Source organism: Eschrichtius robustus, chromosome 14 (assembly GCF_028021215.1).
Source record: "Eschrichtius robustus isolate mEscRob2 chromosome 14, mEscRob2.pri, whole genome shotgun sequence".
NCBI classification, from domain to species: Eukaryota; Metazoa; Chordata; class Mammalia; order Artiodactyla; family Eschrichtiidae; genus Eschrichtius; species Eschrichtius robustus.
The window spans coordinates 1,758,728-1,773,794 of record NC_090837.1 but is presented as its reverse complement, the minus strand read 5'-3'; the positions used below and the strand labels follow the sequence as shown (position 1 = coordinate 1,773,794).

General features: G+C 59.6%; 1 protein-coding gene across 2 annotated transcripts in view; it reads left to right on the top strand.

Moving 5' to 3' along the window:
- ADGRD1 (adhesion G protein-coupled receptor D1) overlaps positions 1–14,796 on the top strand; it is a 144,872-nt gene extending 130,076 nt beyond the window's left edge. For both annotated transcript variants that reach the window (XM_068563324.1, XM_068563323.1), the window contains 5 exons: positions 6,876–6,967; positions 10,537–10,663; positions 11,898–11,939; positions 13,260–13,352; positions 14,701–14,796. In XM_068563324.1, the coding sequence (XP_068419425.1) occupies positions 6,876–6,967; positions 10,537–10,663; positions 11,898–11,939; positions 13,260–13,352; positions 14,701–14,796 (450 nt within the window). The remainder of the gene's footprint in view (positions 1–6,875; positions 6,968–10,536; positions 10,664–11,897; positions 11,940–13,259; positions 13,353–14,700) is intronic.
- The last annotated feature ends 271 nt before the right edge of the window (positions 14,797–15,067 follow it).

The window sequence follows — 15,067 nt, the reverse complement described above, 5'->3', positions numbered from 1 at the left end:
CCACGCCGGTCTCCTGCCAGGTGACGTGTGCTCAGGGGCGTCCGCGGGGACAAGCAGGAGACGGGGGCGTTCCCTTCCTGACATGCTGGCTCTGCGAGCCCCCTGGGTCCCCCGTGGCCCCGGCCCCCGGGCCTCGGTGCCAGAGGAGAGGCGGGGCTGTGCTCCCCCCTCTGCAGGGCTCGTGGGCCCACCGGGCTCTCTGTAGGGTCCGCGCAGGGCCCTGGTGGGAGGGGTGGGCGACGGGGAGACGGGGGCCTTGCGGGCGTCAGCTGGGTGCCCCTCCCGTGCCACTCCCCTCCTGCTCTCACTGTCCCCGGGGGTCCGGTCTGGATGGAAATGGACCAGGCTCAGAGGGAGGGAGGAGCCGGGGGCCGGGAGTGCACCCCCCGATCCCTTGTGCACGGGGCCAGGAGTGCACCCCCCGATCCCTCGTGCACAGGGGCCGGGAGTGCACCCCCCGATCCCTCGTGCAGGGCAGTGGGTGCACGTCTGCTCCGTCCCCCTCAGGCCACACTCCCGTCGACAGCGTAGGCCCAGCCCTGGCCGCAGGGTCCCTGACGCGGTCCCTCTGCCCTCAGCCCTTCTGTCTCCCGTGAGCCCTAGCCGTCTCTCCAGTTGCTGGCTCCCTTGTGGTGCTTGGGACGTTTTCCTTCTTTGTCCATCACAGATGGTTAGAATCACACTGCTGTGTCACCTCTGCGAGGGAAGGGGGATTGCAGTCTTTGCCAGTCCAGGGCGATGGCACACCAGTTCTGTAAAGGAGATCTCCTTCCAGGAAGGGCTGCCAGGTCGGGAGAGGGACGGGACTGTGGTCTCAGGGCGTCCGTCCTTGGCGTTAACTCCGACCTCTGAGTACAGGCCTGGGTCCCTCCATCAAGTGCTTTCAGCTGCGGGAGGTGGTGCCTTGTCGTGGTGACACGTCCCTGAGCTTTCACTCCAGGCTGTCCCCTGTCCCAGGGCTGCGTGAGGACCATCTGCAGTCACCTTACCACCCGGCCTTTCACAGGCTGACAGAGGCTCCCGTGAGCGACCCCGCGGGTGCCCTCCCTTCCTGCTCCTGGGGTCAGGGAGGACCACTCGCCTTGTCCCCCAGATGGAGACACAGGCTGAGACCAGACTCCATTCCCCCAGACAGTTAAACCCTCCTGGTCAGAGCACGGACAGTGGGAGGGGTGGAAGGGGAGTAAGTGAGTGTGTAAGTCCTCTGCCCTGTTCTCTCTCTGAGCTGACTTAACCCCCCAGGTCTGCAGGGCCCGGCAGCATCGCCCCCTCCCAGACTCCCCGGGTGATCTGGCTGTTTCCTCTGACTTTGGTCAGTGATGGCGGGGGATCTGAGGCGGCCCCGCCTGGATCCTTCCCTACCACCCACCACAGCGAGGGGTCCAGCAGCAGGCTCACTGGAGCCCTGCTGTCCTTCCAGAGGGGGCGTTACCTCCGCCCCACCCCACCTGCTCCCAAGGGGTTAACATCCATCACCTGGGACAACAGCCCTGGGGGCCTCTGCAGAGGGGGCGTTGCCTGCCCCCCACCCCACCTGCTCCCAAGGGGTTAACATCCATCACCTGGGACAACAGCCCTGGTGTCCCCTGCAGAGGGGGCGTTACCTCCGCCCCGCCCCAGCCCCTCTCCTTGACATCAGCCCCGCGCCTACGAGGACTGCAGTTCTCACACTTGTTAGTAATGGAATCCCTGGGGAGCTTGGGAACGGTTCCTGCCTGAGCCCCACCTGGGAGGTTCTGGATTTACTGGACCTTTCAGAGCTCCCGGCGATTCCGGTGTGGAGCTGGCTTGCAGTCCGAGGTGGGCTGTGGGAAGTCCGAGAGCCCTGGGCTGCGGGGAGGGGGTGTCCGCTGAAAACGGTTAAGTGCGGGGTCAGCTGGCCACGGCCCACGTGGTAGATCCCGCGCAGGTGCCGGGCACTTATTTACAAACTGCGGCGTCTGTCACGCTGCAGCCGTTGAGTTTAGCTGTTACAGTAGAGACTGGGAGGCCTGAAAAGCCAAAAATGTTTGCTCCCTGGACCTTGAGAGAAAAAGCATGCAGACCCCAGGCCAGGGGATGTGGCGGAGGGGTCCTGAGACCCAGCCTCTCCGACTGTCAGGCCTCAGGCTGGCCGGGGGCGGGAGTGTCCTGTGTGTCTCATTTCCTCTGAGGACCCTGGGTTGTGCCAGGCTGAGTCGTGCCCCGTTGTTCCCAGAGGCGCTCTGAAGACAGCAGGTTTCAGCATCACAAGTAGGGCCTGGCCCCATTGTGTAACGTGTGCAAAGCTCTGTTCGGGCGCATGTTCACGTGAGCACGTCCGTGGGAAAGAAATGTCTGGATGGATGCACCCGGGGTGGTGTTCCCCAGAGAGGGGTTTGTGTCCGGGGGGTACTTGCTTGCACATCCCATCCATTTAAAAACACCCACATGTCACATGCATCATTTTAAACTAAAACACTTCGGAAAGGTGCATGTTCGTGTTGGGGTGGGCGGTTTCGCTGTGTCCCGGTGAGGTCGGTCCCGGAGGGACAGGCACCTGTGGGATGGGATTGTCACCGTGGCGCCTGGTGGGCCCAGTGCTGGGGGGGAAAGGGCAGAACCGAGCCCCTTCCGGTTCACAGCTCACCTGTCACCCCACTGCCAAATATGCACCCACCAACTGTCCCTTCAGAAACTGTTCTCCCCGATTATGAAGGGACACGGATGTCATTCCCTGGGCGACTCCAGTGACGCTGAGTGCAAAAGTGCCCACGGGGCAGGCAGGTCTTATAGAAGCAGGGACGCCGTGGGCCACAGGGGCCACCTTAGCCTGAGCCCCCCCAGGGGGCTTGTTCCGTGCTGGCGCCACCTGGGAAAAAGGCCTCCAAGTCAGGGAAGAGTAAGAGTCTAGAGTTTTAAAATCCTCCTCTCACCTGCGGAGAAGCCAAGCTAGTTGTGTGATTCTGCAAATACAGGTACATAAATAAAGATACATATAGATACAGATCCAGTTACCAATTCCTGAGAACAGATATGGACATGGGTACAATTACAATGACAGTTACAGACGTAAAGATGCAGAACCATGAATACCTATATGGACATAGAAACAGGTATAGATACACATGAAGCGTTTACTGTGTCTTTATGTGTGTCTGCACGTATAACCTTTCACTGTGAAATCGTGGTACACGTCCCAATGATTTTTCACAAATACCTGAGTGGCCCTGAGCCCGGTCAAGAAACAGCGTGGTCCCAACCCCAGAGCCCTGCCCAGCCGTTCCCTCCCCCCAGCAGAGATCCCCATGGTCTTGAGTGTATGTCCTCCCTCCACCCCTCCCCTCCTTTTTTTTTTTTTTTTTTTTTTTTTTTTTGCTGAAATGCAGCCTGTGAATTATTGGTTTGACATCTGTCATAAGTAGCTTGTTGGCTGTTCTAATGCGGAGATACTTAGTTGATGATATACCCCATATTCACGTTACAAACGCCTCACCCCAGGGCCTTTCCCAGTTTGCAGCCAGGCACAAGCCAGGGCGAGTGAAATGGAGTGAGGGGGCCAGGCCCGCTTCTGTTTTGTATTTTCATGAAACGCCAGATTTGTTTCACCCTCAGCTGCTGTCTCCCACTTAATTGCGCATTGATGTAGGCTCGGAGGTTAGCCTGCACCTTCTCTCATGCTGCCGTGGCCAACGTGATTGTCTTACGAACGCGGGGGGAAGCGTGCATGGCAAATGAAATCAGACAGGCCCCCCGCTGAAAGAGGGAGAGGGGAAATAAATAAACCCCAGCAAAAGCTTTGGAGACATGGGCATGATGATGAATTGTAACTGCCAATCACGTGGGCAGCTTAAACATTATTGAAACGCTTCCTTCCGGGTCTTCAGTACAGAGGCCAAGAAATAACAAAAGACCTGAAATCGACTTAATCACTTGGAGCATTTCTGTGTCTGTGGAACAATTTGCCATAATCTGATCATCCATTCAGTGGCCACATCACAGAGCCTGTGCACAGCAGTCTGAATCGCCTGGCATCACACCCGAGAGGTCTAGGGCAGAATCCCGGGTCAGCCTCCAGCCGGCGAAGGGAGAGATGGTTGGGATGAGACCTCTGGGGTCACGTGGGGTGTTCAGGCTCCTCCCCAGAGGCTGCCTGGCATCCGTTTCCCAGGTCCCAGGCTCTGTGGCTTCTCCATCCCCTTCCCTGAATTACTGGGACACTTCACAGTGGAGCCTCTTTTCCTCCTGAGCCCAAGGTCATAACTGAGACGTTCACAGGAAAAGGGATTGATGTCATTTCCCTTTTATAATTTAATTAAGTAATTTGATTTTTGAACATTAACACACATGGTTAAAAATCTGAAAGCAAAGCTTAATAATGTATATATCTGAGCAGTCTCTGCCCACGTCTCTCTCTTAACTCCCTGGTTCCCACCCGCCCTCCAAACAGACAACCCCTGATGCTAACTTCTTGTGTATCCTAGGGGTGCTATGAAGATATAGGCGAATATAAATATATATTCACCTCATTCTGTGCCTTTTCCGCACACACAGTGTGTGCTGGACCTCTGGCTTTATCAGCACAGGGAGAGCTGCCTCGGTCCCTGATGCGTCCACAGAGTAGGCTGCCCACAGCTGCCCCTAAACCTGCTCCCTGTTGGAAACAATTCAAGTGTTTCCAGTCTTCTCTGGTTACAGACAAGGCTTCAGCTTTGGCCAGTGGGTGAGGAACCCAAGATATAAATTCCCAAAGTGAAAGAGGCAGGACTTACAGGATGGCACACACAGGACCTCAGTAAATGTTCTCCCCCTAGTATACAAAGAAGCTACTGGAAGAATTATACGTGGAAAAAACCCAAACATTTCAGAACTCCAGAAATCAACCAAAGGCTGAAAAGCATTTAATCATGAACAATCGCTGAATCTTGGTGAGAGCAGCAGGGTCTGTGGCTTTTGATGGGCCACTCGGGCCCCACGTCCCAGCTCTGTGACGCAGCTGTTGTCACTGGAGGTGAGGACGAGCTTCCTTCCGGGCACGCGCGGGTGCGGCGCCTGTCTGACCTCAGAACAAGCTGTTCGCAGACCTCGCTGAACCTCAGCGTCTGGAATAGACATCCCCATTCTTAAAGCGGCGACCAGTTCGTACCCTGGCTTTGGTCACCGACCCGGTTGAATGGAAAAGTCCCTGCGTTTTCACACCAATAGCCCGGCATCCGTGCTGGCCCGCCTCTTTCCTGTCTGCTGAGCGTGGCCTTCCTGCGGTGCTAAGCCGGTCAGCCAGCACGGGGCGGGGAGGCGTGGAGGGTGCGGTGTTGCTGACGGTTCCCATCTGCCAGCGGCTCCCGTGTGCCCGGACCTCGGGAGACTTCCGTCGTCATCCCCACTTTACAGGCGAGAAAACGCGGAGGAGTGAGGCGGCCCATCGGTCAATTAAGGCGAGGGCCCCACTGATGGCACCTGTTCTTTGTTTGCTCTAAAGACTAATGATTAAAGCTTTACTCGCTTAGAGTGATGGTATAAGCAAGGGGCTGAGCGGGCAGAGGTGCCAGCTTCCCAGGGCTCCGTGCCACGGAGCAGCGCGGGCAGGCTGAGCGGGTTCTGCAGGAGCGGCTGCTGCTGAGTCCTGGACCTTCGAGCTGGGAGGGGGAAGCGGGAGCAGGGCCGGGAGTGGGGAAAGCGCTGGGTACTGAGGCAGAGCGCGGAGAAGTGTCTGCAAGGCCCCTGAGGTAAGGGGTATCAGCAGAGATGCTTTGGAAAGGCCTCAGGCTGGGCCCCCGGAAGGAGGCCTCTAATGAGGGCCTTCAGGCCAGGCACGCGGATGTGTGTGCGGCGTGGCCGGCTGGGGCAGGAGGGGCCTGAGTCCCCTGCAGAGCCCGGGATGCTCTGCTGGGCCCCAGGTCTTGTGTGGGGAGGGCCACTTTCCCTGTGTGGCCTGCCAGGAAAGCCTCTGTCCTTGCCTGTGGTCAGGCCTGAAGGTTCACACATGGCCGGGAGCGGGACTCCTCACCGACTCTGTAAATGACCTCAGAAGTTTTCAGATACAAGGGAGAGGTCCCGTCACAGCACAGCCCCGAATCCAGCTGTGGACCGTGTAGCGGAAGGAGATGGCCGGGCCTCACTTCCCCTGCTGTCACCTGCCTGGTCACGCTCCTGTTCAGGACCCTGGAGAGCTGCCCACGGGAGGGGACACTGTGCTAGAGCCTCTGCCAGAGACCCTCACAGCCCCCGCCCAGCCCCCAGCCCCCAAGGGGAGCCTCCGAGCCCCCAGCCCCCAAGGGGAGTCTCCCAGCCCCCAGACCCCAAGGGGAGACTCCCAGCCCCCAGACCCCCAAGGGGAGCTTTCCTAGCAAGGAGGAAGCATTGGGCAGAAGATGCAGAATCCTCTGCTGTGGCCTCCGGGGACCCGTGCTGTGGCCTCTGTGGACGCACAGCCGTGGGCCTGGGCTGGGGGCAGGAGGTGAGAGCCAGGCTGTGCTCCAGTGCTCAGACTGCACTGCGGGCGTTCCTGCTCCTTCTCATGAACTGGAGAAACTGAGGTTCAGAGGACTTCAGTACGTTACCCAGGGCCACACCCGGGGAGCACGTGGTGAAAGGAGGCTGGAACCAGCTCTGTCTGACTCTGAGGTTCACAGCCTCCTTGCCCTGGTGGTGAGCAGAGGGGCACTTTCTTCGGCGTGCTACTGGGGACTCGACCTGGGGTGTTTGGCCGTCTTTTCTCAGGAGCACAGATGTGGGCTCCCAGAAGGCAGTCTTGCGGGTGACCTGTGCAGGTAAAAGTTCAAGGACACGGCTTCGATTTCTCCCAGAGATGCCCCCTGTTTGCCTGGGAAGGCTGGCTGGGGAGTGGGCCAGGTGGGCTCGGAGGCCCTGCAGGTGCGGCTGCAGCCCTCACCTTGTCTCTCGTGCTCCTCATGCAGGTCAACATGGGCATCCTCGTTGCGGTGACCAGGGTCATTTCACAGATCAGCGCCGACAACTACAAGATACATGGAGATCCCGGCGCCTTCAAGTAAGCGGGACCCTGGGCTGTCAGCCATGCCCCTGCCCACAGAGGCTGCTCGGGGATAGCAGGAGGCGGGTCACACTCTTGGGCTTGCTTGGTGTCCTCATGACGTCACGGGGAGCACGGAGCGTGCGTCCTCATCGGTCTCTGTGACCAGCACCAGCTCGCTGCCCCCGTGTGTGAAAGAAGGGGGTCTCTTAGATGCTCTCTCGGAGACTGCTTCACCCCTAGGGTGAGAGGAGCTGGCGGTGGGGTCCGGAGGAGGGTTCTGGAGCCTGACCGCCCTGCCTGGGTCAGTCCTGCCTCAGCCCTACCATCTGCTGGGACCTTGTGAGCTATTCAACCCCCCAACGCCCTGATTTCCTTGTCTGTGCGGTGAGGGTGATGGCGGCCGTCTTACAGGTTGTCCTGAGGAGGGTGGAACTTCCTGACCTGCTCTGGGGCTGGTTCATCCTCAGAAGGAACAGGTGTCTCTGAATGGGGCGGGGGTTCCACCCACACACTCGCTGCCTTCTGGGGTTTCTTCACCCCATTGTCGGGGCTCTGCCAATTGCAAGTGACAGAAAACCCAACACAAACTGGCTAAAGCACAAGGCGTACCTATCGACACAGGCAACCATAAGTCCAGGAATGAGTCTAGAATGGCTTGGTCCAGCGGATCAGATAATATCACCAGGACCCAGCTCCTCCTGCACTTCTCAGCTCCACGCCCTCTGTCGGCTTCACGCTGAAACGGACTCTGCCTCCTGGTGACAAAATGGCTGCACAGGAGGTTCAAGTCCATGGGAAAGTGTGTCTCTTTCCCCAATGATCAGAGGTCCTGAGCCTGGAGACCGAGACTCAGACCAGACCGCATGCCCATCCACAAATCAGTCCCAGTGGATGGAAATCACCAGTTAACCCTGGCCTGAGTCACACGGTCCATCCTGGCTCTGGGGTGCAGGCAACAGCCCTGAACCACCAGGCCAGGAAGTTGGGGCAGTGGCCCCTCAAAGGGAATTTAGGGGCTGCTATAGAAACAGGGTACAGTTACTAGGCAGCTGACATTCTGTAAGTTACTTTGTCTACACTATATCTCTTCCGATCTGAAAGGGAAAACAGTAGACATATCAGCAGCATATCGATAAGACAATTATTCTGTAATGAATTCCAGACACTGTAAATTAACCTGACCAGTGGCTCCGGTCCCCTCGGGCTTTTTCAGCCCCTGGAAGCCTTCGAGATGCTCCTGGGTCAGGGTCACTCCCCTTCCTCTTGCGTCAGCGAGAACAGGCAGCGCTGCCCTGTGAGGCCGTCAGTCCCCCGGCCCCGGGGGCCTGGCTGGGGAGGAGCCTGACCCTCCCTCACCCCAGCCTCAGCCCCCAGGCCCTCCCCTCGGTGCGCAGGGCCCCGTCTGACCCGGCACCCGCAGGACCACTGGGCTCGCTGCACCCAGAGCAGCCCGGATCTCACCCCACGCCCGCGCCCCCGTCTCTGCCCCGCCCCCTCTTCACGCACCGCGGCCCCGAAAGGCAGCTGAGCCCACGAGCCATCTGCCCTCCGTGGGGACCTGGTCCCCAAGTGGAGGCTGACACGGGGGAGGTCGGGGCCGTGCATCGCGAGGGCGTTTCCGCGTCTCTGCGGAACCAGGGCCGGGGCGCAGCCGCTGTGCCCTCCCGTGTCCTGTGTCCTGCACGTGACACGGCGCCCAGGACCGACCTCCTGGAGAGAGTCCGGCCCGTCCCTCTGGACAGACCCCCGACTCTCCCCGCCCAGCACGCTCCCTGCCCCGCCTCCTCTTCTTCGCGTGGCCAAGCGGGACCCTGGGTCGCTGCCTCACTCCCTTCTGAGTGTCCCCGCCCTGGGCTGGTGAAGCAGGAGCCCCGGGAGCCGGGCGGAAGACCAACACAGCCTCCTCGGAGCACTTCTGGCTCCTTCTCTCCTGGTTTCAATCTAGTCCTTTCCTTCCTGCCCAGCGGGCTCAACGCCCAGTGACTTAACTCGATGAGATGCTTCCTCAGGAGCCCTAACAGGGCTGCCTTCCACCTGCTTTCTCACCTCTATTTATTGGTCATGATTCCAGACTCCCCAGAAAGCCGCAGAGAACATTCAGTTTTCCCAAGTGAGATCCGGGTCCTGGGGGCGGGAGGGAGGTGGATGCCGGCCCCCGGGGAGCAGGGGGGCGGGCATCGGGGAGTCTCATGCGTCCGGACCGCATCCCCCACCTGCCCAGGCCTCCTCTCCTGCAGGGACCCCGCTCATTCTGCCTTTGACAAGGGACCTGGCTGCTCTGGCCGTGTTAACAAGTCCTCAGAGAGCCTCAGCTAGAGCAGTTTCCTCCAAGATTTTATCACTTATTGCTTTATTTTTGAAGTAAAAATGAACCATCCCTTTAAAAGTAACACATTGATACCGACTTCTCAGCAGCTGCTCCTTTCAATTATGGATTTTCCAGGATCTAAAGATCGAACCTAAATCACTCATGATATCTTGTTCCCCAGATTCAGGTGTCTTATTTTAACTGTATTGACTTTATGAAAACATGCAGCTGCAGCTTCCCTGAGAGACGACGTGTGGGGACACATCCTTGGTTTTCTAGGGATTTGCTGCGAGGAGCTGTCCATGCCGGGACCTCGGGCTTCTGACCAGGAAGCTCCTTAGGGCCATCGCACCTCCTCCTGGGAGGGGCTGGATCCCTGAGCGGCACTTCTGCATGTTCGTGCATTTGCTCGACCATCAGCCGTTCCGTGGCCTCTTCTTCATCTTGCCCGCTGGGCCTGGCGCTGTGCTGGCTTTGGGGCTGCAGAGATGCAGAGCCCAGCCTTTAGAGGACTCACCGTCTAGTGAGGGAGACCGTGCGGGTCGCAGCGCCAAGGGACGAGGGCCTTGGAGGTTGCTTAGCTGGGCAGCATGGCACCCATCCGTCTCTGGACTTCTCTGTCATGCTTACGTGCAGAAACCGCCCTGTGGAGAGCTGAGCTGTCTGAGGAGTCGGGGTGGGCTGGGCCCCAGTTAGCGTACGATGATTTGCAGGGCGTATCAGAGGCAGCCAGGACTCAGACAGCCCCTGGGGCATTGCCGCCACACCAGCTCCGTTCTGGGCTCTGCAGACACTGGGGGGCCCAGATCCTTCTCACGGAACTCACGTTCCAAGGGAGAGCCTCAAGGCCGACGCTGCAGGTGCCGCGGCGCTGGGTGTGTCTCCTGCCCCCTGGGCTCCTCGGCTGCGCTCCACTCTGTGGGCACCTGGCATCAGCATTTCCCTCAGCATCACCACCTGTTGGATTGGCGCGGTCAGCCTGAGTGCCCAGAGGAGGATGCGCTGGCTCCCGGAAGCCCGGTGCCAGCTGCCGTCCTACAGAGCTGCCTGCTTGGCCCAGAGCTGGCCTTGCAGGGACCCCGTCTTACACGTCCGGGGTAGTCAGCTCCTGACCCAAGGCCTCCTGCAGGGAGGAATCAGGTCTCAGTCCCAGCGGGGCCTGTGTCTGCTCCCACCTGGAAGCCTCGCGTCTGGACCCCCCTGCCCGCCCGCCCTCCCTGTCTCTCTTGGCGCCTGGAACCCCCCTGCCCGGCCGCCCTCCGTGTCTCTCGTGCAGGTTGACAGCGAAAGCCGTGGCCGTGCTGCTGCCCGTCCTGGGAGCCTCGTGGGTCTTCGGCGTGTTTGCCGTCAACACCCAGACTGTGGTCTTTCAGTACGTGTTCGCCGCGCTCAACTCCTCACAGGTGAGGGCCCGATGGGACGGTCGGCTTCGTGGGTGGACGCGCGGAGCAGCTTGCCTCTGAGGCGGGAGGGAGACCCTGTGCTCTGTCCCCTCCACACACGCGCACCTCGTGGACCCCGAGCGTGGAGGGTCCCCAAGGCCTGCGGACACGGGCATGGGTGGGGCGTGCACCGGGGTCTCTGAGCAGATGGGCCATGCGGGACCCCATTCACAGCAGGGCTGCCTCGTCCTCCTGGACGGTATCTGTGGAGGCACATCCGGGCCTGAAAGGAAGACGGTCAGCACGTGGGCAGCTCCTGCAAGGGAGCCGGGCGTGGAGAGGTGGTGATGGGGGTAACTTGCGTTCCGAGTTCTCATCTGCCCTCTGCATGGAAGGACGGCAAGGGTAACAGCCTGGGAACCAGACACTTGGGACGCCCAGAGCCACAAGCCCCCAAAGGAAGGGTGGAGGCGGGTGCCCATGGCCACACACAGCCTACGCGACCGAGCCCAAGGCTTAATCCGCCCCGGCCCCCACCATGATGTCCTTGCCGCATCTGGGTCTGCACAACCAGTGACGGTGTCAGGCTTCTAATTTGTAATAAGCCCCCATGCATAGTTTCCTTCTGGCTCTTTATAATGAAAGGGGATAGGTTGTCCTGGCTGCAGCCCTACACACCTCAGGTCCCGGGCTCCTCATTTATCCTCTGTGTCCCATAAAGTTTCCTCTTCCGTAAAGTGGGAACAACAACGGGACCCACTTTGTGGGGGGCTGCTTTTCAGCACTAAATGAGATGACGCACGCAAAGTGTTTGTCTAGTGCGGACACAGAGGGGCAGTCTCTAGGTGTTCGGGGAGATCCTCACCTTGTGTCTGTTTTCACTGTCATCGTCGTCCTCAGTTTGCAGGTGAGGGCGCCAGGGCTCGGTTTAGGTGATGCGCTCGTGCCCTCTCATTTGTCCGCCCCAGCATGTTTGCTCCTCTCCGAGGTTAAGCCTGTCTGGGCGTCCACCTGTCTTTGTATCTTGGTCATGGCGGCCGCCTGCGTTTAGGTTAGATTACAGGATACCCTTCCACCCTTATGGACTCCAGACCGTAGGGTCCAGCATCACAGCTCACTCCCATGCTCCCCAACACCAAGCCATGCCAATGCCACTCTCAGAGCCCATGGGTGGCATTGGAAAGCACCCTCAGAAGGTGTTTGTAACAAAATGCAAGTGGCTCTAATTCTGTGTTTTCCTGCCCTTCCTTCCCAGGGATTTTTCATCTTCCTTTTTCACTGTCTCCTGAATTCAGAGGTATGTCTGCTCCACTTCGTGACAGTATGAAGCTGGTTTTTCATTTCTGAAAGGGCACAGAGAGCAGGAACCATGTTGCCGCATCAGGCTGGTGTCCGGAAATGTAACCCTGAATAAGCCTTGGTATTGCTGACAGGTTGTGGGCAGGGGGGCTGCTTTCCGTCAGCTCTCTCTCTCCCTCATCCCGGTTGCTAAGCAACACACACACATCCTCCCTCACTGCTGTCACACGGGCACTGCTGGCTGTGTGGAGGACCAGGGGAGATGGCGACAGTGTGGAATAGCTGAGCTGGAGATTCAGGACCTTGCTTGGCATCCGGCATATTAGGGAGAGTAAGATGCAGATGTGCTCCCGGCAGATCCTCCCCAAAGGCGTTCGGGAAGCTGGCCTGGGGTGTAAGGAGGACTCCTGACTGCAGGGGTTAGAGAGGGGACTTTTATGATGCGGCCTCCAAGGGCATTGGGGTACCTGGACTGGGCTCATTCCTCTTGGTGCAGTCTGGGGCATTGCACCTGCTGTGTACTTGGCCGTGGGGATGGTGGAAGCTGCTCTAGATCCTGTCCCTCGGGACCCATAGTCCATGGGAGGAGTTTTACCTGTAAATTGTGGGAGTGGCATTGTGTTCCTTGGCATCTGAGTCCCTTCCAGGCTGTGGTCCTGGGGAAATGCCTCTGGAACGGTGACTGAGAACAGGGCAGAAGCGCCACCCGCCTCTGTGCTTTTCCAGGAGAGTCCATCCATTTGCACGAGGATAGGTCAGGCGGGGAGGGAGGAGATGGGGGGAGGGGCAGGCAGGATGAATGGCCCAGGACGATGGCGGCCAGTGGAGGAGAGGTCACGTGTTTGCAAAGACCAGGTAGCAGCCCAAGCAGGGCCTGAGACTGATCCACGTGGCAGAGGGGGCAGGAGGGAGAGGCAGCCTCGGAACCGCACACGGCCCGCCCCACGCGTGCGTTTCTTCATTTACTTCTTTGTGTGGTTTCTGTGCCGGTCACACGCTCGGCCCCCAGGCTGTTCACCGTCAAGTGTGTCCCGTCTCCCCAACCCAGCACTGTGAGGGCGGCAAAGGGCAGACCAGGTCCAGCTTTCTCCCCGTGCAGGGCTGGGAACGGCGTGGGGACGCAGCCTGTATCTGTCACACGAATCAGTGACACGTCCGTAGCGCGGCTCCGGAACCACTGACTCTGTTTGGATCTGATGCCCCCGAGTCCTGTCCTCACCCTGCAGCACAAATTCCTCGGGACCTTTCAGAATGACCTCTTGTTGCTTTTTCAGCTTCTGAAATTGCCTCTAATGAGCCTTCCATTCTGCCTTTGAAGGTGAGAGCTGCTTTCAAGCATAAAACCAAGGTCTGGTCCCTCACGAGCAGCTCCACCCGCCAGGCCAACGCGAAGCCCTTCAACTCGGACATCGTGAGTGCATGTGGTGTCTCGTGTACGCCCCTCCTGCGCTGGCCGATCCTGCTCTGACTGCCTTCCATCCCCAGCCCACACTGACCCAGGCCTCTCGTTCTCTGTCCTCATCAGCCGGGACTTGCTTTCCAGCTTCACTGAGCTGCACGCAGCCTCTGCCTTACAGAGGACCGCGTGGTCCTGAGGCTGCGTCTCTTAAAGCCCGAGCCCCAGGCCCCCCGCTCACTCCTTCCCCGAGCTCCATCGTCTGCACCATCAGTGTCGGGCAGACGGCTGCCCAGGTCGGGGTGATGGAGCCTCGGCTCGGGTGCTGGTCCTTTCACACCTGACATAGGCCTGCAGGCAGCACGAGCTGATGTCACACCCACAACAGGGCCCCCCTCCTCACGAAATCACCTGGCCCTCTCTCCTGCCCCACTTCCCAGGGCCAGTACTTCTTACGTTGACTTAGGGGGATGGAAGGATCAATTGACCAGGAGGCAGACACAGGTCATGCTGATGGTGTCCTATAAGAGGCACAAAAGTCACTGGACACAGCCCGGCCTCTGCATCAGGTCTCCTCCCCCTACAGATGCCTGAGAAATTGGGTCTGGATGGTCGGGGGTCTGAACAAGCCGCTCACCTTCCAGCACTGGGCTTGGTTCACCTTTCTCCTGCGGGAAGTGGTCCCTCATCCCTCCGCCCCGCAGACCCCCAGGCAGGGCCCCGGGCCCCCTGGAGCAGGCGGTATCGTGGGTTCTCACTGCACCGCAGCCTTGCACCTGTCAGTTAGGCCCTCGCTCAGGGGTCCCGTCCTCAGGAGGTCCCTCCTGGACAGCACTGAACAAAGGTGCCCCCACCCCGTGCCAGCGTCCTGTGCCTGCTACTCTTGGCAGTTGTTTGGTTTATTCACTTGCTTGATGGCCACTGTCTGCCTCCCCCGTTGGAACGCGAGCTCCGCGGGGGCAAGGGTCTGGTCGGCTCTGTTCACTGGCGTGACCCCATAGCCTAGATCAGGCCCCGGTGCCCAGCCTGCTCGATAAATCAGTGTCGAAGGAATGAATACGCGGAGGGAAGAATAGAGGCGTGAATGAGTGAATGAACGAATGAGTGAGCGATAGATTGAAGAATGAATGACTGCCTGGGTGAGTGCACCCCAGAACCTGGGAGCCACGAGACAGGGGAACCTGTGAGGAGAAGGTGGAGAGAACTGCGCCCTCCGGGTCCTCATTTTTCTGGGGGGCGGTGGGGCCGCCCCCAGGAGGATCCCCAGGCAACTTTCTGGCACAAGGCTTTGCTCTCAGCACTCCTGTGGGACTTGGGTTTCTCGTCCCAGAGTCTCCATTTCTCGATCCTCTGTGGTCTGCAGATGAACGGGACCCGGCCTGGTACAGGCTCCAGCAAGCTCACCCCTTGGGACAAGAGCAGCCACTCCGGGCACCGCGTGGACCTGTCTGCCGTGTGAGCAGAGCGGCCGCGGACCCGGCAGCCTGCCGCTCAGAACCCCCCCGACCCGCCGCAGACAGCACGCAAGCATTGCTCTGCCTTCGCCACTGGGACCCTTTCCTCGTCGCTCTCTGGACCTGGGGGTCACGGCCCTCCCCCCTCCCCCCGTGACAGCCATCCTCTCCTGCGACCCGCTCCTGTGACAGAGCCCACCGCCCAGCCCGCAGCCTGATACACGGTGAGGGACGGCCCCCCGGAGCACACAGCGGTCCCTGCCCTTTATCACTGCA